This window comes from Lepidothrix coronata, unplaced genomic scaffold (assembly GCF_001604755.1).
Source record: "Lepidothrix coronata isolate B3197 unplaced genomic scaffold, Lepidothrix_coronata-1.0 Scaffold227, whole genome shotgun sequence".
Taxonomy (NCBI): domain Eukaryota; kingdom Metazoa; phylum Chordata; class Aves; order Passeriformes; family Pipridae; genus Lepidothrix; species Lepidothrix coronata.
Genome location: NW_016690407.1, coordinates 118,375 through 144,764, shown reverse-complemented (window position 1 = coordinate 144,764; position 26,390 = coordinate 118,375). Strand labels below are relative to the sequence as shown.

General features: G+C 36.9%; 1 protein-coding gene across 6 annotated transcripts in view; it reads left to right on the top strand.

The window, feature by feature from the left end:
* EPHA7 (EPH receptor A7) overlaps positions 1–24,749 on the top strand; it is a 165,966-nt gene extending 141,217 nt beyond the window's left edge. For 2 of the 6 annotated variants that reach the window (XM_017834032.1, XM_017834031.1), the window contains exons 13-17: positions 558–767; positions 1,821–1,970; positions 6,438–6,631; positions 7,751–7,906; positions 21,036–24,749. In XM_017834032.1, the coding sequence (XP_017689521.1) occupies positions 558–767; positions 1,821–1,970; positions 6,438–6,631; positions 7,751–7,906; positions 21,036–21,231 (906 nt within the window). In that variant the 3' untranslated portion in view covers positions 21,232–24,749. Of the gene's footprint in view, positions 1–557; positions 768–1,820; positions 1,971–6,437; positions 6,632–7,750; positions 7,907–9,081; positions 13,258–21,035 lie in introns of those variants that run through there. The other 4 variants (XM_017834034.1, XM_017834033.1, XM_017834035.1 and 1 more) reach the window with 3 other exon arrangements.
* Positions 24,750–26,390: the final 1,641 nt, after the last annotated feature.

Here is a 26,390-nt window from a genome sequence, read left to right as displayed (position 1 = left end):
AAACAAAGGAAGAAGAAATGCAAGTTCCCAACAATTTATCATATTTTAAGCGTGTTCTGAACTTGCCAGTTCTGACTCCTTACCAGATATGCAAGCCTGTGTGAGATGATGTATAAACACTCTATAAAGAACAGAAATATTGTTTGATAAACTCCAGACTATCAATAAAAATTATCAGTAGCTAAGGTTCCAAAAAGGAGATAGTTCTTATTTTCTTGATACAAATAATGATACTGAGAGATGAAGAGCATAGAAGCAAACTATAAGAGCTTCAGGTAATCTTCATCAGTTAATCTCTTAGAAGCAATTTACCATGAATTAGACAGAAATGTGTAGTGATGAGCAAGTTTCGCTACTATTAGTAGATTAACTACTCACACATTTCTTAACTGGATTTATGTCTGAAGAAAGTAAAACTTGTTTGAAGTGAGTTTCTTTGCCCTAGGATGAATTGCCACAGAAAGAGTAAAGAAGTAGAAAGCCAAAGTTGTAAAACTAATTCTTATTTCTCTTCTTAGCTATACTAACAAGAATTGCTGCTCCTTTCTTCCCTCCAGAAACATGATGGGCAATTTACAGTCATTCAGCTAGTGGGAATGTTGAGAGGAATTGCTGCTGGAATGAGATATTTGGCTGATATGGGATATGTACACAGGGATCTTGCAGCACGCAATATTCTTGTCAACAGCAATCTTGTTTGTAAAGTATCAGACTTTGGCCTATCCAGAGTTATAGAAGATGATCCAGAGGCTGTCTACACTACAACCGTAAGAAAAATTGATGAGTTTTCAGAGTTTTGAGATATGGTTATTAAGAAGCAGCGAGAGTATAGATAAGAGAAATACATTAATTGCTTGGGAAATGTTAACCAGTCAAAAGGACGAGTCTCTGCAGAAATGACTGTAATTAGGAAATAATTTTTGTCAGAGCATACATTTGTATTTGGTGAAGTTCTAAAAATTTTATATGGTATTTTCATTATTCCCTTCCCCGTGATTTTCTGTTTGAACAAATAAGGAAGTTTTACCCACAAAAATTTTAATCATCTGATTTACTATGAGTCAATTAAAATCTTTGTAGGCTATTACTATTTTTCAGACTAGATTTATCTCACCAAAAGGTTGACTAGCTCGAGGCTAGACTGTGACAAAGCTCAGCTCCCATATTTTCCCTTCCTTTTGGGTGGGACACTTTTCTTAAATACATAGACATGAGGCACACTATGGTCTTTATTCTTTTGTTGAGCCAGCTCCACTTTCCCACCCATGGGGCCTCACTGTACCTATTTTCTCATGCTGAGGGAAGGAGGGGCCCCTGGAATCTGCTCCAGCAGGCACAGGCATCCAAGAAACCACACCAGTGTTCACAACTGTCACGCCTGCCATTGGGCTCTAAGTGGAATCCTGATTTAAAAATGTCAGACTGATATTTCAGAGTCAATGGGATTTATATGCACAGGTTGAGATTCACTTCACCTACCTTCAACCAGTCAGGAGTTAAATGACTGGTGTAAATCAGACATCTGAGCACCCCTTTAGCTTCGATGAAGGGATAAGCTCTTCGAAAGAAATGCATCCACATTAGCTTAGACAAGTATCTAAGTTTCTATGTTCCAAGTGTTTTAAGAGGCTAAACTTCCTTAGATAGCTTTGCAAATTCTGCAATTGGTCAACTGTAGTAGATTATATAAGTGCTGCTTTTGATGTTGGTGGAAATAATTATAAACACATTCTAGGGAAGATGATACGAAAATTTTGTGGGGAAAAAAAAGAGAACCTTCTTCTTCCTTTTTTTTTGTTGTTGTTGTTTTTTTTTCATAGGGTGGAAAAATTCCAGTGAGGTGGACGGCTCCAGAGGCCATTCAGTACCGCAAATTTACATCAGCCAGTGATGTGTGGAGTTATGGAATAGTTATGTGGGAAGTAATGTCTTATGGAGAACGGCCTTACTGGGACATGTCAAATCAAGATGTAGGTTTATCTGTTTGTGACTCTGTGTGTGTATGTGTGTGTGTGTGTTAGTAAAACCAAAATTATGTATTGCAAACACATACATATGTATTTCACTATAAATGCATAAAATGTTGGTTTAGAAATAAGATTTATAAAATCTTGTGAGAACTATATGGTTCTCAGAAAATGAAAAAGTTACAGAGCTTTCACTTTTTACCTAGATCAAAATCTTTCCTCTGCCACATGGATATTATAGGCTTCTGTTCTGAGTATCAATTAAAACTGGAACATCAAAAATAGTAATATGTGCCCACTTTATTATGCTTAAACATGGAAAGAATAAAATTTTTTTCCAATAAAAAATAATTCTGAGGTTTCTGACCTTAGAGCAATGATTAATCAGTCGAAAAAAGTTGTTAAAAGTCTGAGTGGCAGTTAATGACCTACTTTGGCTTTTTCAAGTTAATTATGCTGATTTAACAGTACCCTTGTTTGCATAAAATATGATCTAGAGCAACAGGTCAGCAGTAATAGAACAGATGGATGTTAATCTTGATTTCTGACAGGAGTATCTATTAATATAGAAATTACACAGGAAAAAGCCATACAGGTGCAAAAGTCATCAGAAAGAGTATCAATTAAAGTTCTTCAGGTGGGGGCTTGAGTGTTCTTTTAATTGTTATTTTAATTTTTTATTGAATTATCAACATCAAAGTTAAAAAAAAAAGATAAAAGTGTAAATGATGAGTCAGTTTGACACAGTGCAAAGTTGTTAATATTTGACAGGTCTCAGTGTCAAAGATTTCATGGGCTGTCAAAATATGGGCAAACAAGTCCTTGGGGCAGAGAAAGAGAAATATTTCCATTCCCTAGACACCCCGTAGAGTTTCATTTCTTTTGACACCTTCCTTCTGTACTAGATTCAAACATAAAAGAAGTCTGACAGGAATATAAGATGCCTCAAAGGCAAACCTTACCTATCTTTCAGGCAACAATAAGGAAAAACTTTTAAGCAGGGGAGAAATTCTTCTATTTCCATGCTTGTTATTGGATTTTGAAAAGTATTCCCTCTGTTGAAAACTGCATGTAAAGCACATGAATGAGCCCTTTTCAAAAAACAGCTAATTGCAACTTCTTTACAGTTTTATCCATTTTTAACATCTTTCATGATAATCTTCAATAGCACACAGTTAAAAGATGCATCAGTTGCTTGGTAAAATACTTTCAAATATTCCAGTAAGCTGTGATCTTCAAGCATGTCCTCCCAAAGCACATACACATCCTGCCAATCTCATAGATAAATCTATGATGCAAAAGTTTAGAATCACCTTATAATTTATTATTTATTCTCCTTCAAAGATAACAGTGGTAATATTTAACTGGAATAAAAAATGATAAATGTGTTCTTCTAATTTTGCATATGGACTCAGTTTGTATATATTGAGTGTATGATTTTGCCTAAAAGTGGATGTGGGCATAGTCATAGAACAGACCAGATCTCCTAAAAATTACATCTCCCTGACTTTAGACCTTTAGATAGCATTTCTTTAATTCTACCCTTCTTCCTTTAAGTCATTACTTTAGATTGATGAAGAACACAAATGTGCATTGTGATCTCTTCAAGAACAAGTTCTTCTTTTAGCAATGACCTAGAGCTAGGGTGCATCAAAAGAACACTCATCCTACAAGCTCCCCACAGAGGCACAGCAGGCTGACCACAGATAGTAGACAAAGTTGTCCCAACTTCTCTGAGCAGTGGGCTCACCTCAGCTTAATCCTTGCTGGTAGGCCTCAAACCCTTATTTCCCTATTAGATTTATGGTATTCTCGCTTTCATTCACTTATTGACTCCAGTGCAGATTAGTTCTTCAGAAAACAAAAAGAATTTAGGCTTACATATTTTTTCTTTGCTGTACTCCTGGATTTATTACCATTATTATAATTTGTATTATTATTATATACCCATAAACAGAGTTCTAACATTACATTGTCCAGTTACCCATATTCAGTACTTCTTTGTTGGCATCCAGTATATAAAGTGAACAGATCTGGTCCTCTTCTCTTCTGCTTTACATCCTCAGATAGCCTGATTATGATAAAAGCATACTTGAGTCTTATCAGTATTCCCTTTTACTCTTTTTGCAGTGAAAGCAGAATTTCAAAAACGAATTGTGGGAAATGTAAATAATATAAATCAATTCTATTAGTAAGAACTCCAGCTGTGTTCTCTTTGTAGATTTGCTTATTAAAAAAAAAAAAAAAAAAGTAAAATCCTGCATCTATTTCATTATCTTTGAGTACTGATTTTTGGACCCCTCTGGCTCCATTTTAGCAGAGTGGACTCTTGTCCTACTTTACTTATCAATATTTTAGAATATTTTTTTCAGTGTTTTGAATATTGGCAGAAATTCCATCCATCTCTAGATGACTCATAATTTTATATTTCCCAGTTTCATCCTTCTTGCTCAGAATACCCATCAGAGAAGCTGATTCTGCAATATTGCCAAGGCCTTTCAAAAATGACATCATCTTGATTCCCACTTCAGGTTTCTCTGCAGATTGTAGTGATTGGGGAAAACTCCTGTTTGTGATTCTTTCGTCCATGTCTTCACTCTCCCTTAAATTTTTGGATATAGTTTTATGTAGATGGTTTACCAGTTACAAGGGTCTTATATATTTTGGTGCTTATATATTTTGGTGCTTTCCATTCCTCATTGGTGATTTCTGTCTTCTGACCTCTTAGGCAACTAGTTCATTGGTGGTAAATCATACATAGCATGTTTGAAGCTTTTAATGCCTTTTACCTTTTAGAATATCAGAAATTCCTGCATTACTTTTCACAGCACATCAGTCATACTGTACACACTGTAGCTTATTTTTCGCTTTTATTCCACTGCTACTTCGAAGCATAAGGAGCTATTCTTTTGTTTTTCTTCTTCATATATTTTCATCTTCATATAGCTCTAAAGAATCTTAAATTTTACTTTTAATGTTTTCTTTCCTATATAGTTCTGTTCTTTCCGTTTCCCTGTTCTTCTGCAGAAAACCCTCTCTGACAGACAACTTCACTGGTTCTAAAAGGTCACTGCACTCATTCTTCAAGGTGTGGATATTTTGCAGGAATTGAATATTTCTCAATCATTTTTGAGCTGTAGGACAGTACTGTCATTCTAAATGTTCAGAGAAAAATCTGTGTCCTAGGAAGATGAGGCAACTTCCCTGAGGTCAGAAGGACATTCTGTGACACAAACCTGCAGTCAGTGTCCTACCACTGGGTTATGCCTTCTCTTTTCACAAAACTTCTTTTATGCAAAAGGTTTTGATACAAAACCTGACTGAATTTCAGTCAGCTTTTTGAAGGTCATTTTGTATTGTGTGCCATTCTGTCTACTTTGCAGTCTACTGCACAACCTATGGAGTATTTTCTGTCTGAGGTTATTACTTTTACTAAAACCTGGATATTCAGTAACTTTGTTTATCATACCAGCTCTACTTCCTAGAACTACATCCAGAACAGCTTCTGATCTTGCTTTCTATACAGATAAAGGGAGAAGACAATCCTATGCACTACCCTTCAGGAACAAGCACCCTTCCTTAGCAATTCTAATGCTGCTGTGTCAGTCAATGTCAGTATACTTGAAATCCCCCATGAACAGTATTTTAGCCCTTTTTCACTAGCTTTTCTTATCTGCCTTGCTTCCTGATGTGCTTTCTTATTCTGCCCTCAAGGTTTACAGCAGTTTGCTGTGATTTTACTTTATCCATTTTTATTTTTTACTTAAATCCAAATGGACTTGACTAAGGAAGTCAACGGGTGGATGTAATTCTTGGTTTAGACATATATTTGATCATATCATCATCTAGCAGCATCTCTTATTAAATCTAACTTTCTGTGATATATTAAAATACCATTCACTCAGGTCTTTCTCTCTCACACAGCATACTTCTGCTTTTTTATCATTAATATAACATGGCTAGACATAGAATATAACTTTTGTCCCTACCAATTTCTATCTGCTAAACATTATTCTTGGATGCTTCTATAATACCTTCAGGCTTTTTGTATTTTATATGTGCATGCACAGATCTCTATCCATTTAAAAGTCAGTTGCTTCTACCTCACACTCTTTCATAAAAGCCTTGGGGCGAGTAATAATGCTTTCTGAAATAACTCCATTTATCACTCTATCTGCTACTCCCTCAGTGAATTTAATTGTTCCCTGCTATCCGCTTGTCTAGTTAATTTAGCTATGTTCTGCACATATAGAACAATATGCTTAATAAGCCTAAAGATGAAGATGGGGAAATTACTTGAAAACCTGAAGGCTAGTGTCAAAACAACAGACTCATATTTTTGCAACACTGATGGCAAATTTTAGTTTATTGATTTTTTTATTATTTTTTTGTATATTTTTTGAACTGGGTAGCAGTATGTATTCTTTAAATGACTCTTGATGAAAAATAATTAACTATGTTGGCTACCAGGTTATAAAGGCAATCGAAGAAGGCTATCGTTTGCCAGCACCCATGGATTGCCCAGCAGGACTGCACCAGCTGATGCTAGATTGTTGGCAGAAGGAACGTGGCGAAAGGCCAAAGTTTGAGCAGATAGTTGGTATTCTGGACAAAATGATTAGAAATCCAAACAGCTTGAAAACCCCACTGGGAACCTGTAGCAGGTAAGAAAAGCTTTAGTGTGTGTTCTTATGATGGTGCATGTGGCTAGGTTCTGGATGTTCTGCTTGGTGGCTAGTTCCAGTTCACACTTATTTCATCTGTCTCTCAGTTCCTCCTTATTTCTGTTCCCTTTTCTTCCCTTCCTTCATTTGCCCTTCTTTTTTACCATGCTGAACAAAGCCAAAAAGGACTTTCTTAAAAAAAGAAAACAAAAAAACCAACCAAAATAAAGTAAATATTGTGGAACTAACACATTTCTCTGTAAACTACTGTCTACTCATCACTCTTTTCACACTTACCACTAGCAGTCTTTGTTTTCCTTGTTTCTTAAAATTTTAAAGTCTGGATGGCAAGGATCATTGTCTATTGTAGTTTTATGTGATGCATCCCTTGCCCTAGGAACTGCTACAGTAGAAAAAGTAATTAACAATACTCATGCTTGGCCAATGTACTTTGACATGCTACACTCTAGATTTTTATCTTTCATTTTCTGGTTTTAACTCCTTTCAGTGATCACATCTCATTGTATTTCATGGTGCAGTTTTTAATGGCTTCTTCATAAATCTCAGGTGAATTATTTAATCATTATAATCTTTTGATCTGCTAGTTAGATCACTGCATTAGGGAATCAACTGGCCTGTGTTCTGCTCCTGATTCTTCTACTGACTGATTTGCTGTGTGACCTTAAACAACTTACTTTGTGTCTCTGCTCTTTCCTTGTCTTTGTTTTGTCCCATCCAATTGAATAATGAGAATAGCTACCGCTATATTTTCTAAGATGCATAAAAGAATAACATCTTTATTTTACTCAGCAACTTAGTTGTAGCTGTCATGCTAGGTAATAAGGTTGATTTTCTGTTAATAACAGTAGTCCATTAGGCTGATTTTGCTCATTCTGACCTTTCATCTTTTACGTGAATAAGCTTAGGAAGTACATATTATGAGCTATAGAGTAGTCAAGAGCTATTCAAAGAGTAATCTAAACTGTGTGTAAAGACCTATTACTTTCTACTCTTGACATTTTTAATACCCCAAACTTATTTGACTCTCACCTTGCTAAATACTCCCTGATGTTTTACTCTCTTTGGAAGCAACTTACTTTCCTTTTTCCTTCTCCGTAGACCAATTAGCCCTCTTCTGGACCAGAACACTCCCGATTTTACCACTTTCTGCTCCGTAGGCGAATGGTTACAAGCTATTAAGATGGAAAGATATAAGGATAATTTCACAGCAGCAGGCTACAACTCTCTTGAATCAGTTGCCAGGATGACTATTGAGTAAGTTAGTACTGGGCATGTTTAACTTGCATTTAGGGAATTTCTAGGTAAAATAATAAACAATGTCCAACTCCAAAACTTTACCCTGAGTACAAACATGGGTACTTGGGGTCAAACCAGCCATTTTAGCAGCTGACGATGTTATACTAGAGCATCTCATGAAAGAGCAAATACCCTGCCTCCTCTGTGTGGCATCACATGTTTCTGTGCTTTTCAAAACAATTGAAGTAACACCAAGGGACTAGAATTTGAGGGAGAATGTGGCCCATTTCAAAGTATATATATATGTGTAGGAAAATAACCCCTTTGCCTCTACTACCTAATTGGTACCATTTTCCAGATGTGTGCTAGGAAGATGTGGAATTTTCTTCTGATTGGCTGGGGGCTGTCTGTGTCCTGCAAGAAAGGAATTTGCATCAAGTCTGTAGAAGCAAAACAATTTTCTGAAGGCAAGCATGGCCTGTATCAGTACTGCCATCTTAAACAGGTCTTCTTGGCACCTTGCAAACAACTTTCTTGGCAACTGACTTTGTGGTTGCCAAACATATGTAATTCCTTTTACAGAGAGCATTGGTTTTCTAAACAAGTTTATAACCAATAATTCTCAAGTTTTCAACCCTATTCTTATCTGCGTGGTGTCACTAGGGGTCTCAGCCTATAGCTTGTGAACTGTCATCAGAGCCCACAAGCTTCTAGCACTAGTAGCGGTGGAGTTTAACCAGCTACTCCTTTTTTATTTGCATGATGGGTATGGGTCAATATGCAAAGGCTTTCTCTAGGCATCTCTTTAGGAAACAGAATATGATCTCCAAAATCTTGTATTTATACATTGTCCTGAAAGCCACCCAAAATATTTTACAACAGAAGTGCCTTTGTCTTCAGGTGTCCTTAAAAGCCACAATGAAAGATTATCATAATGCAAAACATACTGGCCTCCTTCTCAGAAGTGGAGACAGGCAGTGTAATTACGTGACACTTGCTATGTAATTGCATTCCTGGCTGAGAGGTTGACCAGTGCCTATCTGAACTTCACAGTACAGAGCTGAGGTTCCAGCATAGCTACAGTGTCAGACACCTGTAGCCCAGACCACTACATAGCTTTGACTCACAGTTGAATACCATACAATAGCAGTCTAAGTTGAAAAATTAACAATGTACGCATTTATCTTCCCCAGGGATGTGATGAGTTTAGGGATCACGTTGGTTGGTCATCAAAAGAAAATCATGAGCAGCATTCAGACTATGAGAGCACAAATGCTACATTTACACGGCACTGGCATCCAAGTGTGATAGACATTTCTCCCTTATGAGGGAGGTGACAGACTGAGAGAACAGCACTGGCCTTCAGTATATATGAAGTGCTGCTAGAAGACACTTGATTTCCTGGGTCCTTCCTGCAGTGAATAGAAGAGCTACAAGAAGCACCTACAGACTTGAACTCCTAAGTGCCACCAGAATTTATGAAAAGGGAATTAGGATCCACCAGTGGTGGCAAGGAAAACAGCAGTGACAATAAACAAAGTACTACCTGAATAAACATACAAACACCTTGAGCTCTCTAACCTCCTTTTTATCTAATAGACTTTTTAAATGTACATAAAAATTTAAAAAAGAATATATTTGTCAGATAAAATCATGATATTATTGTTGAATTCAACAAAATATTTTCCTTAAATCTGTGATTTCTGAATCTTTTTTTAATCATTTGTGTTTATTCTTCATAAAGACTTTCTTTTAGTATGATGTTTATATCTTTGGACCTTTTTAGTGCTAATTCTATGACACATTACTACACTGGGTACCTCTGAAGGATTATTTGAGTTCCTAGAGATTCAAGAAGCATGACCAAGCAATGTATATCTATCCAAACTTTGGTATCCTTTTGTGCCATTTACTTTTGTTAAATCAGCACTGTATTGACATGGCTAGCTAATTGGCAGGGAGTCAGGAAAATGCAAGTTGCCAAGAGCTCTGATATTTTTTAAAGAATTTTTTAAGGTTACACATATACTATCTTTTAAAAGAAAATAAAAGAGAAAAAAAAAAGTAAAGAAAAAGAAAAGCAATAATGACCCCTAAGTAGTTCTAGGCACTTTTAGCAAATTGTTTGCAAGATGATTTTAATGGGCTAGAGTTAAACTGAGATATATTCTAAGATGTAGATCTACAACTGTAAACCTGCTGAGACACTTCATTGAATGGACAAGTGATTGTAGGAGTGTCTCAGAACACAGGTACAGTTCTCCAGTGTTACCTAAACCATTTAATCTGAGTGCATCACATTTTTTTTCAGTACTCTGCATTAGCAAATCCGAGAGAAATAGCTGGTGTATATTTTCTATGAGTTTAAGCCGTATGCAGTCCAGCTGTCAGAATAAGGGCATATGAGAACTTTAGAGCATGAGACAAGGGGCAGTTCAAAATTTTCAGTTTTTTAACAAGCTTTTGCTGCTCTGAATGAACATGCATATGACACAAGTCGTTCATGAGGAACAGAGATGCAAGGGTAGTTGCTCAATGTAATATGTTTTTACACCATTTACTTATATATTGATTTTGTTTGATTAAAATATTTAATTACCATAAGCAATAATGAATATTTATGAATTTATGAGTATTGCAAAAATGTATATGAACCAGAGAGAAATGCTTTAAAAAAAAAAATATCTGAAAATTGTGAACTACCCCAGCAATGAAATGCTGTACTTCCAAAGAGAATTGGGCTGCTTCTATTGATTTTGATAGAGAAAGATCCCAGGGATCAGTCATAAATTGGTCTGGTTTGATAATGTGGGCATCCACACAAAAAAAATAAAAATAAAAGAAAAACCTTGTAAATGTTCCTTTGTAAAACTTGTAAATTTTATTTATACTGTCTTGTTTTGTACACACATTTATGTGTAGTGAGCTCTGACTACATTGAAAATGCACTATATTTTTCTATTTTACTTGCAGAGCATCACAAACAAACATGTATATTCAGTGATACATAATGTGTTTTCCCACATTTAGGACCAAAGATAGTTATCAAAAACTTAAACGCATCATTTTCCCCCTCCTTTTTTCTCCCCCTTTTTAGATCACTGTACAGTGTTATATTTGTCGTTTTATTTATTTGATTGATTAGAAAATTCAGTTTGGTTATACTAATTTTTTGTCCCCCCCGCCTTTGTTGAAGAAAATCTGTAAAAAGCTTTTAACAAACGTAATCCCGTTACATAGACACTTCCATTTGTAATCTTTGTAATAGACTGTAAATATATTTTTGGAACTATAATGCAATGTGCATAAGGGTTATTTTTCAGTGTCCATATATGATTGTTTATACAATTCACAGCACTTTACAGTCATGCTGAGAAGCCTAATTTATTGCCTGGATTTGGGCAGAGTAAGAAAAAAAGGTGACTATTCTTATTTCATATTAGACTGTCATTCAGTAGAAATGGAGTTATTTTCATGTATGCAGCTCAAGATGGTTTTTTAACTACTAAAATTAATTTTCTAGAAATGCTTTAGAAGTAAGATGCAGAGTAGACTGCATGCCCAATATTGAAATTAGTGCACACAAGCACTCGGCCAAGGCACTTCAAGTAGCCATTGGAACACAACTGATAAACATCCATTTTGTGTTTTAACAAATGATAAGTGCCTCACTACTGGGGTGAGCATCTGTGGGCAACTGTGCAGGGTGCTTGTTGGTTTTGCTGCTGCTCTAGGCACCCAGCTAAGAATTTAGGAGTCTTAAGTTCGGACACCTGCTTCCTTATAAATCTCGGCTACTGTTTCTAAGGGCTTGGTGATTAAAGGTGCGGTGCAGCAATGCTGGTATTGCTGAGAACCTACAAACCCTAAATGCAAAAGAATTGAGGACAGGCTTCACCTTTAGAACTTGTTCAATATTCTGAAGCACAGAGACCTCAAAGCATGTGTGGCGACTTGGGCTCACATATGTACAAGTGAGAGCCCTAATGGTGTTTCTTCCTTAATTTTCCTTGTTTGATTTAAGCCATCTTCTTTGAATAGTAAATGTATTTTAGCATTCATCTATATACCTTGACTGCCTTAATGTTACCACAGATTTTTACACATTTGAAAGTGGTAGAGCAGACCCAGAAAGCACAATCGCGATCAGTCGCAATCAATCAGATAATTTATCTGTATGTTCGGAACATTACAACAATTTAAAGCACATGCATATAAATGGATTTGAAGCTGGTAGAGCAGCAACATATTCACATTGGTTGCAGTTCCCCAGGTTCCAGGAAAACACAGTCCAGGGTAAGAAAAATAAAGTGCCAGAGGAAGTTGATGTTCATGGGAGAAACGGAAGAAAAAATTGGGTCAGAGGGATAATTAAAGGATAAATGATGAAAAAAATAAATTATCTCAGTTCTGGCTTCATTTCATTGAATTCGGAAATTGTGCATCGCTAACGACAGATTATCAGGCTGTCATTGAGGCTGATCCTTCTTGTCTTTATCCACCTACAAGCATCTAGAAGAGAGATGCCTAAAAAAAGCAGGATGAATCTCCCTCTGGGAATGCTTATCTCCATTACCTGTAGAGGGAATCCAGATGATTAGCTTAAATTAGGTGTCTAATATCTATATAGTTAAAGTTAGGTAAAGTGATTCCTATACTATATGTCCTTGGCTGCTGCAATTTCCCTCTCAAGCTGAGTGTCATAGCAAGGCAGCTCCTCCACCACCGGTATATCCGAGAATGTATTTAAACTGAGCTTTGTCACAGAGAGACGTGATTTTTTTTTTTTTTTATTTTTCAGAGATTTGTAACAGGTCCTCTAAATGCTTTTTGTATATGGATATCAATTCTTGAAAATTTTTGTGATTGTTCTGAGGAAGACCTGCCTAGTAAATTACAGTTATTTAATATTTTAAATAATCAGAAGTATTTGCTGACATACTGCTTTAGTCCAGAGGTTATGTGATGAGATATGATAGCTGCTGTTTGCAAAACCGTGTTTATCTAAAGCCTTGTCATGTAAAAATCTCCAGGAGGCAAAGATGCTTAAATGTATCTCAAATTGAATGTTGCCCTTAATATCTCAATAATTGAGCTCTGTCTGTATTATTCTCCATTTAAAATGAGTTTTTTATATTTGTTTAAGCTTGAATTACCTGGCATCCACTGAGGGAGTTTGAAAAAATGATTTTAAATTAAATTTGCTTTTCTCCACTGATAGTAATATACAATGAATAGTTTCCACTGTTTTGAATGTTACAATAACTATTGCTTTAATGTGCGGGATGAAGGGGTTTATTTTTGGTTTGTTGTTGGTATTTTTTTACATTTATTGGTTAGTAGTTGAAATAAAAAATAATAATAATTTGTCCTTAACTTTCTAAATAATTCATATATAGCAATTTTGAGAATTATTTAAATTCTGTGACTTTTGGGTTACTACTGAGATGGTGCTTATGTCACTACAGCCGTAATGCCAGGCAATGTGGAAACACCCTGCCACAGGGGCAGGTTCAGCCAGCATTCTGTTGCCCAGTAATGGCATGAAGCAGTCCACTGGCTGGTATGAAAGGAGTGAAGGGCAACTCAGCCAAAACATGGTCATTTCACTTTTAAAAAGTATACATGTGACATGTTAGAGTTAATACATTCTTAACGCATTGCCTCTCTGCATGTGGTTAAAATCTGATGTGCTCGTGATTTGGTCTTTGGTGGGGTTTGATTGTTGGTTGGTTTCTCTTATTTATTTTGTTTTAAACAAGTGACATTTGAGATGCTTGTGGAAGAGAATAGCTCCACAAGCTACAGAATGACGAGCCCTGTTTAAGAAAAGTACAATGCAAATTCTTGCCCAAGAGTCATTCTGGCAGCAGGTGCTGCAGGGGTATTCACACAGTTGGTGCCATGATTTGCTGAGCAACTATCACAGCAGGGTTTCTGCATATTCGGGACCTGTTAGAATTGTACTTCTGATTAATTAACTGATATGTGGAAACAGGCAATTTTTTTGCCTCACTAACTTGTAATGGACGTGCAGATGGTAGATTTGAGATTTGCAAGACTACTAACTAAAAAGTCTTAGTCTCAAACAAATTTCTAGTAAAACAAGAAATTCTAGGCAGCAGCCTATATTTTCTCTCATATTCCCTTAAGGGTTGTCAAATGCAGCTGACAATTACTTTTAAACAGAGATCCTTATTGTTTGCATAGTGTAGCCTTCTATTTACCTGGCAAAAGACAATTCTGCAATTAAAGTTCCTGCAAAAAGGATCAGAGAGGAATGGGGGAGGGAGGAGGGAATACAACAGCTGGGAAAGAAAAAATTAAAAAGAAAGAAAAACCTGATCTTGTGAAACAGAGAGGATGACTGGGCTCACCATTTTTGTAATACATTCCATATAGGGATTTTTAAAAACATGAGAGATTAAACCACAGGCATAAAATCTGCAATATTCTGAAAAAAAAGAGTAGTGGCAGAATGTAAGGTACGTTTGTGGGAGTTTTTCCTCTCTGGATTTGGTTTTGTGAGGTTTTTAAGTTAGAATAATTAACATGCATTTAGAGTCAAACCTGTTGGGACATGCTAAGGGATGAATTTAGTGTAACAGCCATGAAATTCTCAGAGCACTTGCAAGGTGGATAAGGGTTCGGTAGTTTGAAAGTGAAAGGAGTGATGTGGAATTTTTATGCTGTACAGACCCTGTAGGTAACATTCAGCAAGATTATGAAAGATGAGAAGTTAAAGAGGAAAAGCCTTGCTTTTGTACCTGATGAGAAGTCAGGAGATGGGAGGGAATGGAAAGAAAGGCGTAAAGCCATTCAGAATGTGTGAATATAAGTTGTAGGGGTCTGCAAGACATTGCTGGCAGGGGAGCTAAGGAGTGTCAAGATTTTTTAAGTAAAGAGACACTGTTAATATAACATACCTAATAATCTAATGTGGCATGGTTTCAGTACTGTGATTTTTTCCTCAGGCCAGATTGGAATTTGTCAAAGAGACTAAATTGAGACAGATGGGAAAGCAACTGGTAATACATAGCTCATTCAAGCAGACTTGAAATCAAGACATGAAAGGAGAAATTTACAATAAAAGCCTGAAAATAAAACATGAACTCTGATGATATCTATTCTCAGAAGATTTTAGAGTAGCTCTCTTTAAGTCTTGGATAGTGATAGCAGATTTTAGCATTTATACCATACAAATTGGATGAAATTAATGTCTAATTAGAGCAACCGAAAAAGAAGCACAAGTCAAAAAATAGTTGGTGTCTTGATAGACTATGAAAAAAGATGTAATACAGCCAGGCGAAACCTGTGTAGCCAGCCAAGTGAATCTTGGACAAAACAAGACATAATTCCTGGTGCCAGAAGAGCTAAATCAGGAACAGAAAATCTATTCATCCACAGACCAAAGCTTCTGCATTTAATTGAGCTAAATAACCAATTGTAGAGCCGTGCTGCTAATAATAATTGATAATGGAAAACTACTACTTGGAGGTCATCTGATGAATCATAACATGGCTAACATTGAAAAACACACACAGTGCTTAAGCCATACCTGTGCTACTGGTATTAGAGTTCCATGACTCAGTGTATGTCGAGTCTTTTGTAGACTGGAGACATAGCATCAAATCCATAACTAAAGCTTTCCTCTTTTGTGCTGAAACAAAACAGAAGGAATTCTGAGGAATCTGTAAGTTCTATCAAATACAGTAGAAATTATCATCTGATTGTATTGCCCAGAGAGGTTGTGGAGTCTCCCTCACTGGTGATATTCAAGAGCTGCCTGGATGCACTATGCTCTGGGATGACCCTCTTTGAGCAGGGAGGTTGGACCAGATGACCCACTGTGGTCCCTTCCAGCATGACCAATAAAACTAAGAAGCAAACTTCCTGATCCAAAGATACCATCTCACAGGGAAGAAGAATCATTCATTATTTTTACTAGTACATTCAAATCTGGTTTGCAAGAGGCTAGACTGAATAATTGATAGAATGTATCCACATTGATCCCTCTCATTTCATGTATGTAGAAATACTACTCAGGCAATTTCTTGACTGTCCTTCAATCTGTGCTACTATGCCAGCTTCCACTGGCTTCCTGAAGGGCTGCACATCCATTTTTAAGATGTCTGCTGGAAAATATGTTTCAGTTTCCTTTTCTCAGGGAGCAAACAGCCTATGCTAAGAACACATGTATAGCTTAAGAGCAAGAAGGTGCAGGAATCTCAGATTGTTTCTCTCCAGGGTGTTCTTTTCAGTCATAGTCGTAAATTAAATGTTCTATCTACCTGATGTTTTACATAGTAACTTGCATGAGAAATCTGATTTACCTGAAATAAACTTAGTAAAACTATCTAGATGGCTGTTGAAGGCTACTCAAAAATGGCATTTTTAAAGTGATTGGGTGATTAGGATTTTGTTCAGAAAGAGTTGCAGAGCTCTTGCCCTCCATTTCATACCACGTCTGTCTCCTGGTTTGTTTACTGAAGTAGCCCATAAGTCCTTCCTTATATTAGTCTATACAAAATAGCAGTGTCTCTTTCCTCAGTAGCTAGTGTTTGTACCTTCATGGACTGCTGGAGAAAAGACAGTGTTAGATTCAAATCCAGTCCAATATGTCTCCAGAAAGAAGTTGGGCCAGCAAGGCACTGGGAGGTATTACTGATGAGGATTTCCTTTAATATTATTGGGCCTCCATACTGTGGACAAGCAATTGATTGCTATTGTGCAGTGAAAGTCAGCACTTTATTATATACCTTCCCTACACATCAGTTCATCCACTGCCAGTAGAAGGAATGGGGGCAGGGAAGAGAATAAAAGTAGCTTTCAGGCATTTCTTTGTAGTGCTCTTTTCAAGAGAAATAATTGCCTCAATGCCTACATTAGCTAAATTTCTGCAAGAGATGAATCCTCTTTTATGCTTTCTACTTGCTGGCAAAAGCATCCCAATCAAACTGTGTGCTGTTTGTTGAAAATCTGAGCCACAAACTATCCCATGAAAGTGTTTGCCTAACAATAGGGTGTCTCCCAGACAGTACCCTTCTTGCAGTAGTTACTTGAGTATCCCAACACCAAATTCCCTCTGCAGTTGTCCATGTTTATTTCCTTGTGCAGAGCTGCCTTTGAGGAATATTTCCACCTCCATGAGGTAGGAAACTGTTTTCAGTGCTATGCTTTACTTTAGTTTCTCTCCAGCTGCACTTACCTAGCAGCATCCATGCTTCACTGGGGGTTAAATAGAAGATGACAGTGAGGAAGGAACATTTAGTACCCCAGCAACAACAAATGCAATGTCTGTCTACAACCAGCTACAAGTCAGGGAGACCTCTTCAAGAGATCTGCACTCTTAAGAAAGAAGTCATTAGTATTGGTCAAAACAAATCAAAACAAAGAAAGTGTATTTACTGGGAGGGTGGGTGGAGGAGTTGTTGAATACAGAAAAGCTGAATGTCAGGCTTACATGAACTGCCCAGTTACACCAATGATACAAGCTAATGGAGTGTGTTTAAAATAATATCAAAATGTTTCTATTGGCAGTACAATCTAAGGGAGAGCTGAATGGCAGAAAAGAAAACATCTGGGGAACTATTTCAGGGCAGTGGGAGAAAATAGTTGCCCTTTGTGATTTTATAATGAATGGGGGGAAAGTCTCTTCTCGTTCTTTTATACTATTATAAACCTATTTCTTATGGATTTTCCGAAATTAATCTAGCTGGATTATTGCAAACTGTATGGAAATTAATGCTTTACCTGTGTCATGTGCTTCTGAATTATTTGCTGAAAAAGCAGGAAGATATACCTTAGGAATATTACCTGCTTTCAGTATAGCAAAGTGTCTTACTAATTATTGAAGAGGAAAAAAATCCTTGTAAAATAATCCTTCAAAGTAGGTAATACCATTTTTACACTTATGTATTTGAAAAAGGATTGCGTAAAGCTGAATTTATCTTTTTTTTTTTAACATCAGATGCTGCCAAATTATTTAAATTTAAAATCCAAAAAAAAAGGATATTATATATTTCATAATGCTTTTACAAGTGGTTGAATTATACTTAAGGTTGAATTTTCAGTCTAAATTAACAGAGCTTCACTTTAGATACCAGAGAAACAGAAACCAGACATCTTTGCACAGACTTACGTATTTACAAGTCTGTCATTGAACCATTGCAATATACTTTTGGAAGACAGTAGATTATATCTGGCAGTGCTTAGACCATAAATTCTGTTGTGTTGTTTCCATTGTTTTTATATTAAAAGCCTTTTGGTGATGGAAGTCCTTGTTAGCTAAGGTCAGTGGGCATTAGTAAGCAGATGAATTTGGTGTAAATTGGTAGAAGCCATTTGTTGAAAGTATGGAGATACCCCACGGAGGTGACATCCAGCTGTTACTGAGCTCACTCTCTCTCCTTGTCTAGCATAAACGCTAGACTCTACAGCACTGGGCTGTGGAAAGGTATTACAAAAAGGCTAACCTTTAAGGACTTTCCACTTCTGTGTAGAAAGGGAGACTCATATTTTCGTATTCATATATTGCCCAACATTTTGAACTGTAACTGCTTGCCTGGGAAAAGGTTGGTTAGGCTAAGCCTAATCCAAAATTATGTCTGAAATTCCTTCCTTCACTGTACAATCCCTTCCATTCCTGAAGCACCCTTCACTTTCAGAAATCCTCTCCCTCTCCCTCTGAAAATCGTGTTGATGACACTTCTGTGGGAATGAAGAGACTGTTGTTCTGAGTAAAATGGAGTTTTTTCTTGGAACACTTTGAGTGGCCTGTCATGTCCCAGAAGAGCTAATGTCTCCGTCTGCAGGCATCATGCTTTCCTATATCATTCTGCCACTTGTCAGTTATTAGATAGAATACGTGTGATCTCTTTGATCCTTCTTTTACATGTGTCTCCTGTTGAAAGGATAAATTTAGGCATCTACTTTCAGAGGAGGTTTGGGGCTGTGAATCCCTGAGACATCCAGATTTTTGGGATGCATGATGGCTTACCCATGATACTGAGAGATAGCTCTCATGGGGTTTCCTTTCCGTGGAAGCTACAGTGTGAGCAGTAACTTTTTCATGTGCTAGTTTTCTCCCATTATTGATTGCAGAGAATGCCTTGGCATGTATCAGACACTGCATAAATAAGTTCTAAGTCCAACCACACAGATATAGCAGCCAAGAATGAAGTCTTATCCCTGCCTCATCATTGACTGGACTTCAGTTTCTCCAAACAATTTTAGGTTTCTATCTCTTTCCAGGGAGATAGACTAGTTCAGGTCTGGAACGACACTGGTCATCAGGCTAGATAGAAATTTAGCATTATGATAATGAATAGCTAGGTCATACAGATGCAAGGAAACTATCATATTGATTTGCCATGTGTTGCACAGGGACCCTCATCTCTCATTTTTTGATATTTCATACTAGTTAGCTTGTACATGGGCTCTGCTTGGGTGAAACTAGGTGCAGCCCAGAGTAAGGCTATGCCACAGTCCAGGGCACTGTAAACTGTCTCATGAATCTCTTGATCTGGGGACCTTCTTCCTGGTGCTGACCAAAAACATGTCAGTAGAGTTAGAGCCAATGTAAATGTAACCTGAGGTTTTAAATACCTATGCACCTAAATGCTGTTTGTGACTACCATTTGCCTTTAACTTTGAATAAATTCACATGTCAATCATTTTTACTAATTCAGAGGCTTACTTGTCTTCAAAATAGTAAAAAGATCCTATCAGAGTCAAAAATTCTTCCTTTTGGAAAGGATTTCTCCTCAGAGTTCCTTTTTACTAAATTATTTTCTCACACATTCCATGCATTATGAGGGCTTCAAAGGGCAGGTCCAAAAAAAACTAATAGAAACGAGATTTAGCTTAGTTAATACCTTCTCTTCATGTAAAATTAGTTCCTAGGACACTTTACTAGAGACAGAAAAAAACATTCTGTCCCTCCATCAGATTGCTTCCTCTAGCTCTTTTTGTTTGCTACGCCTCAGATATTATGGCTATTAATTATGTCAGATCCTCTTCTCAGTTTATTATAAGACATCTGCTCCCATTTTGTCCAGTTTGGTGACAGAGATGTATGGCATGCTATGATGTATTAATGACACTCTTCTCTTGAATGAGTATCTTCCCTTTGATTCACACTGTTAAATAATCTAATCCATGTGCTGGAATGACAGATAATACTTTGGAATCAACTGTAAGAATATTGGTTGGTATGGCAAGGGGACATTCCTCTGCTGGTTTGTTTTTCTTAAGTATTAGTGTTACATTGGCTTGTCTCAATGTCTATAATAAATTGTTTTTCTCTGAGGAATTTTCAAATAATTTAGTTAAGAGATTGCTAACCATGTGTAAAATAATTTCCATTCAGTCCTGGCCTACATCCATTAGTGATAAAGCTATATCGTTTAGACATTTCATATGACTAGCCTGTCACTAAATGTATGGTAAAATCCACATCTTATTCTTTCCTGTTCTTTTTTAAGCTCTGGGGGGTTTTTTGTTGTTTCTTTTTTTTTTGGGGGGGAGTGGGTTGGTGTTTTGTTTTTTGGCAACAGAAGTAACAAACATTGTCTTCAGGTGCCTAATACATAATGACTGAGACAGTCAGTTAAAATGTTTTATGAGATTCTTCAGCAATAATTAGAGCTTCTGATAGTATCAGTTAGGCTAAAGGAGAGTCTACTTTATTAGCTTACATGCTAGAATGTACCTACCTTGTGTATGCTTTTTTAATGAAGCAGAGGTTAAATTGAGCACACCCATTCCACCTTTGTCCTGTTTCTATGTTTTAAACAGTTATCTGCATCTTCTCTCAGTACTTAATTTTATACTGTAATACCCATCTGAAAAACTGCACCTCATTCATTTATTTCCTTTGTTTCCAATACTGAAATTGTCAACTATAACCCTGTGGCTCATTGAGTTCCAACATGAAACGCAACCACATTTCCTTCATGTTAGAGGTGTTTGCTTGGGAATTTTTTAGTTTATTGATGTTTACCTACCCAGTCAATGAGAATTTTTGTTAAGTAGTGATATATACATGGCAATGAAAATTATAGTGTAATTTGCCTCTATTACTTCCTGATATCAGGATTCTGCTGCACTGCAAATTTCATGTCTGTTGTTATTATTTGTTTGACAGAATCAAAAACATGCCAGGTGCTTTGCAAAACAGAGAACAAGAAAAATCCCTTTCCAGAAGAGATGACAGCCTGAATAGAAATGACATAATGACAGGAGACAAAGGAAGCAGAAAGGGGAAGCAAAACAAGAGTTATAACCATAAGATCATGAGATTGGTTTGGAGGCACAGTGAACGCTATGAGGCATTTTTTTAAAGCGCATAAGGACTGTAGTTGGGATTAGAGAATGGAAATGTAGAAAAGAAGCATGGAAAGGAATGGAGAAGAAGGGAGGAACAGACTGGCAACAGAAGGAAGAGTAAACAGAGGTGTATGGGAGAGGCCAGAACACACACCTGACAAACTGAGGATTATGACTAATGACAAGAAGGAAAGACCACATCTGAAGAGCATGATGATTTCAGGAGGATGGTGAAGCAGGACATGGCGATGCTGCTAGGGAGAGAAGAGCCAGCAAAGCTGCCCTGGAAGCCTGCCCTGGAAGCTCCTCATGCTAACATAACCCTGCTTCCCCATCTTCTTTCTAGCTCCCCTCTTATACAAAAAACATGTATATAGAAGAGCAAAGGAGAAGGAGAAGCAGCTAAATAAATCCTTTCCAAAGATCCTGCTGGGGAAGAAGTTTAAGATGGGATGATACAGATTTGCTCCTACTCATGCTGCTCGTGATAGCAAGAGGCAGAGAGCATTCGTTCTGTTAGCCATTCTCATGCAGACAAATCAATGGGAGTCTTTGCTTCTGCTTACTAATAGGCCTTGTTGAGAAATAGCAAAATTATAATATTCCAGCCAGTCCAGGACATTTTAAAATGTCCTTTTATTCTAGAACAGAAAGAATATAACATTCACAGAGAAATGGAAACAGGGAAGAAAAATTCTTGAGCAGTTTGTTTTTAAAGCTGAAAATAATCATTTCACTATTACAGAAAAATATAAGGTGAATTTTACTTATTGTAAAAAAAGTACATTTTATAACTTTTCATGAAAATTTCCGATAAATCTGGGAATTATTTTAATTATGGAGGACTGGTTGTTCTGTTTTCTTTTTTTTTTCTAGAAAATTGGTGTTTCTAGAACGGAACTGGGAAATTGCCATGTTCAGTCTGTCAGACATTTTAAAATACTCTGATTTCCAAGATAAGAATTCTTCAGGAGTAAGAAAGCTGCAATGTGGCCAGTCTAATCCCTTCCTCACTTCCTTCTCCTCTGCTTTGGTGATCAGACATGTCTAATTATTAGTCTGCAAAGAGCAAAACCAGTCTCTATGTCTCCCTGAGAAAAGGCATTTTGCCAACTATTTGAAAAATTTTTAACTGGATCTACTTACAGGAAGTCACTTTTTTGCTGCAGATTATTTCTCCACTTAAATCGTCCTCAAACCTCTTCCATTTTGCCTGGAAAAGTTTATCAGAAAGCACACTGGAAAGGCTCAGATCTTTCTGTCTCCAGTGAAACTGTTTTGGAACATAGTTATAGCTTAGCCGATGTACTGGTATGACAGTTGAGAGACTACTGCTGTTAATGGAGTACTCTATTACCTTGGCATATATAGACACTTTTCACTTGATACTTCTGACTGCAAAGTATTGATGTTTAGGGTATTATAGGTACTTGTGCATTATATTTTTTCTTATAAGTTTTAGAGGACAGTACTGGATAAATTTTTCTTCTCCTTCAGGGTAACACAGCTTTGCATGAGTCATTCATCTTGAGTGTACACCAGAGTGATATGAAGTTGGTTGTTGTGACACCTTATCAATATTACTCCCATTTTTAGTCTCTTTAGCAGTGGAATCATATAAGTATTGCCTAGTAGAGACAATGGCCTCATTTAAGAATGTCTTGATGACACTGGATAGGATTCAAATAATTTGTCTGAGTGCAGGAGACAAGTGTAAGTCATAACTGAAATATTACCAAAAATCCTTAACTGGTTGGGTTGTCCATCATTTGCTTGAAGATTTTGGTAAATGGTGGTTTACTGGATTCTCAAATGGCAGCAATGGTCAAGCACTTTTTTAAATTTCTTATTCAATTTGAACTTTGTTTAAGTTAATTAAACTCTTCTCATCTCAGGGTACCATTTTAGCATTTAGTAGAGGTTTACAAGACCTTCTCTGTCAGTGTAGAAACCTCAGCTAGTAAAGAACATACCAGGTATAGAGTCAACACAATCTCAGTAGAGCTTCAAGAATCAGGCCGACCTCAGTAATTTCTCTCCACTGTTATTGAAATAATACTGGATTTAAATCATATAGCCATGATGTCAACTTACCAAAATCTACTCTATCTAGATTATTTTTCAATCAAATGTAGCTCAAAGTTTTATAGCAACTGACATATCATTAAAAAAATGAGATTGCAAAGTAGTGTCATAGTATCTCCCCATAATACAGAATTTTTTTATATATAATTTGTACATATTTGAAAGAACACCATTAACTCAGTTGCGTACACCTTTTTGCAATAATAGACTCAGCATAAAGCAATATCAAAACACAGTTAATGTTTTTACTAATTTTATTTAGCCAAGCTACAGATTTTGCATAATTTTGCCACTGTTTCTGGTATGATAGCAGATCTGGAGGTTATGTATACCTGTCTTTTGGCTCTGAGAGAGGATTCAGCTCTCTTAATTGAAAAAATTCAATTAAGAAATGTGGCATAACCTCTGAAAACTGCAGTCTGACCTACCTTCTGAGTTCAGACACTGAACTGGATTCATGATTTGGGAAGGGATTTAATACCAGCTACCTCAGTAGCCTCATGGTATTACAGGGAAAAGGTTGAAAAAGAGAAAAAGAGAGTATTATAATGTATCCTGAGAATAGAGGGCAGCATGGTTATTTTGTCTATATTTTTTCTTTTAACCTTGCCTATACTTTTCCTCACAATCCTTCCCTATTGTTGTCTGTCAGCTTTTTTCAAGACACTTGGTTGTGTGTAGCTACGTCGACTCAAGCCCACATAACCCTATGAATCTGGCAGGTGTTTGACTTGGTAGGGGTACAGTTCTGTTGGACTGTAAGACCTCCACTGTCCCCTGCAGATTAGGGACACTTCAGCTGTTGAATTCCAGACATCTTCAGGGCTTTATATCCAATATGTACGGTTCAAATGCTTCCTAAATCGGGGGAGTGCACTATGATGAATAGTTTGAATTTGTCCTATATCCTGTGAATTTACTTACTTCTTCTGTCAATCTTTCTCTCTCTGTCTTGCCCTTCTTTCTCCTGAAATAGAGTGGTCAGGGCTGCATGAATTATTCAACATAAGAGTGTATAATGTATTTACACAGTGATATAGCGATACAGTGTATTTATATATATGTTTTCTATTTTGTTTACAGTTTCTTTCCTAATCATCCAGATATCCTGTTTCACATTTTTACTTGACACTGAGTGCTTGACTTGATGTTTTCAGAGAGACATAATATAATTCCTTATTTTTTTCTTCTCAAGCAATAGTTAATTTGTAGTCTCTGCCTGTGTATGTATAGTTAGACTTATTTTCCCCTTGTTCAGTTCTTTCTATTTTATCAAATTTCATCACCCTTTCATTGCTGAGAGCACTCAAAATTGTGAAATCATTTTCCAGTTCTTTACAGGCAGCTTCTGATTTAACTTTTAAAACCATTTTGTATCAATTTCACATCTGAGAGTTCTTAGATATCACATTTCCCTTTACTACTAATAAAAGTACTTTTACTTAAATCATTTGTTTAATTTCATGCCTCAGTCCAGGAATCTTTGCATGCTCTTAAGTGCCCAGTGGCTGAAATTTATTTCTGTTTTTCAGGATGGGGGAAGGAAGGACTCCAAGCTATTGTCATTTATGTTTTATTAATTAGTGACCTTTAAAGTAGACTTTAGACCTTCTTATTGCCTCCTGGTTCTGACAGAGTGGTTATACAATCTCCAGAGTGAAAAATTGCTAAGGGTTAGATCCATAAAGTGCATCTAGGAATGCCTTTAGCCTCTTAGACGTCCTGCCTCCTTGCAAAAGCTATAAACACAGACTAGTCACGTCCCTCTAAACTGAAAGAGAAAACCTGAGTGTTTAGCAACAACCTCCACTAGCTCTGGCATGTTGAGCAGAGAACAGTCTGAGTGAACAGAAGAAACAGCCAGATGGTGGAAATTAAAGGAATGAATAGTGCACTGATATTGATATATTTTTCAACACTGTTTAATTCATGGGACTTTAAGGTGCTGTGAAGTGGGAATTCCAGCATCTCTCCTGCAGTAGTTGTTCCTCTTGTTTATCTCACTATTTCCTGCAGTGCGCTCTAGCATTAAACTACACCTCAGAGGTCACAATCCCTCTCTTTCTCTCTATCCCAATAAATGTTGAATTTTCAGGGTTAGGCAACAACTGAGTGAACTTCAGGGAACTACCCTGTCAGCCTGAGCACTCAAAGCTGCATTTAGCCACTCCCGTTTTAGTGCAGATATAAGCTGGGGTCTGTGTTACAATACTTGTGAAAGCAGTGACAAGTATTTGAACCCTGACTTTTCAAATCTGTTAAACTTGCTTGTGTAAAAAGGAATCACTCTATATATCCCATATCTTAACTTCACCCAAATGGCATTCTAATAATTCTGCAAAACCCATTCTTCGTCTACACAAGTACTATGCCATGACCTCATGTGAAACTGAGAGTATGTAGACAGGTGAGTAAACCCTATGAATTATAAATATTCATAAGACACCAGAAATCATACTTAGTGGGGAAAAGGAGTGGATGGCATAAGTGAACAATGACTGACACTTGGTTTTTCTCAAACTGAGTTGTATCCTGAATATTTGAGAGAAGGAATTAAGAGTGCATTTATTTCTGTTTTAGAAACACCTCCACTTGCATATATTAAAAAAAATCAAAACAAAACAACAACAACAACAAAACACGCATCACAAATATGTAGTACTGACTTTATTTCCCTGTAGTTATGAAAGTAATTCCATCAAAAGCTATAGCTATACTTATCTGGCCAGTGACAAAAGTGAACTAGCTGTCACAGGAGGTTTCCCCTGAGCCTCCTTTTCTCCAGACTAAACAATTCCAGCTCCCTCAGCTGCTCCTCATAATAATTGTGCTCTAGACCCTTAACCAGCTTTGCTGCCTTTCTCTGGACCCACTTCAGCTCCTCAATGTCCTTCATGTTGTAAGGGAGCCAGAACTGAACACAATACTCGAGTTGCAGCGTCTGCAGTGCTGAGTACAGGGGTACAATCACTGCCCTCATCCTTCTGATCACAATAATTTTGATAAAAGCGGAGATACCATTGGCTTTCTTGGCCATCTGGGCACACTGTTTTGTTCATGTTCAGCTGGCTGTCAACCAGCACCCCCA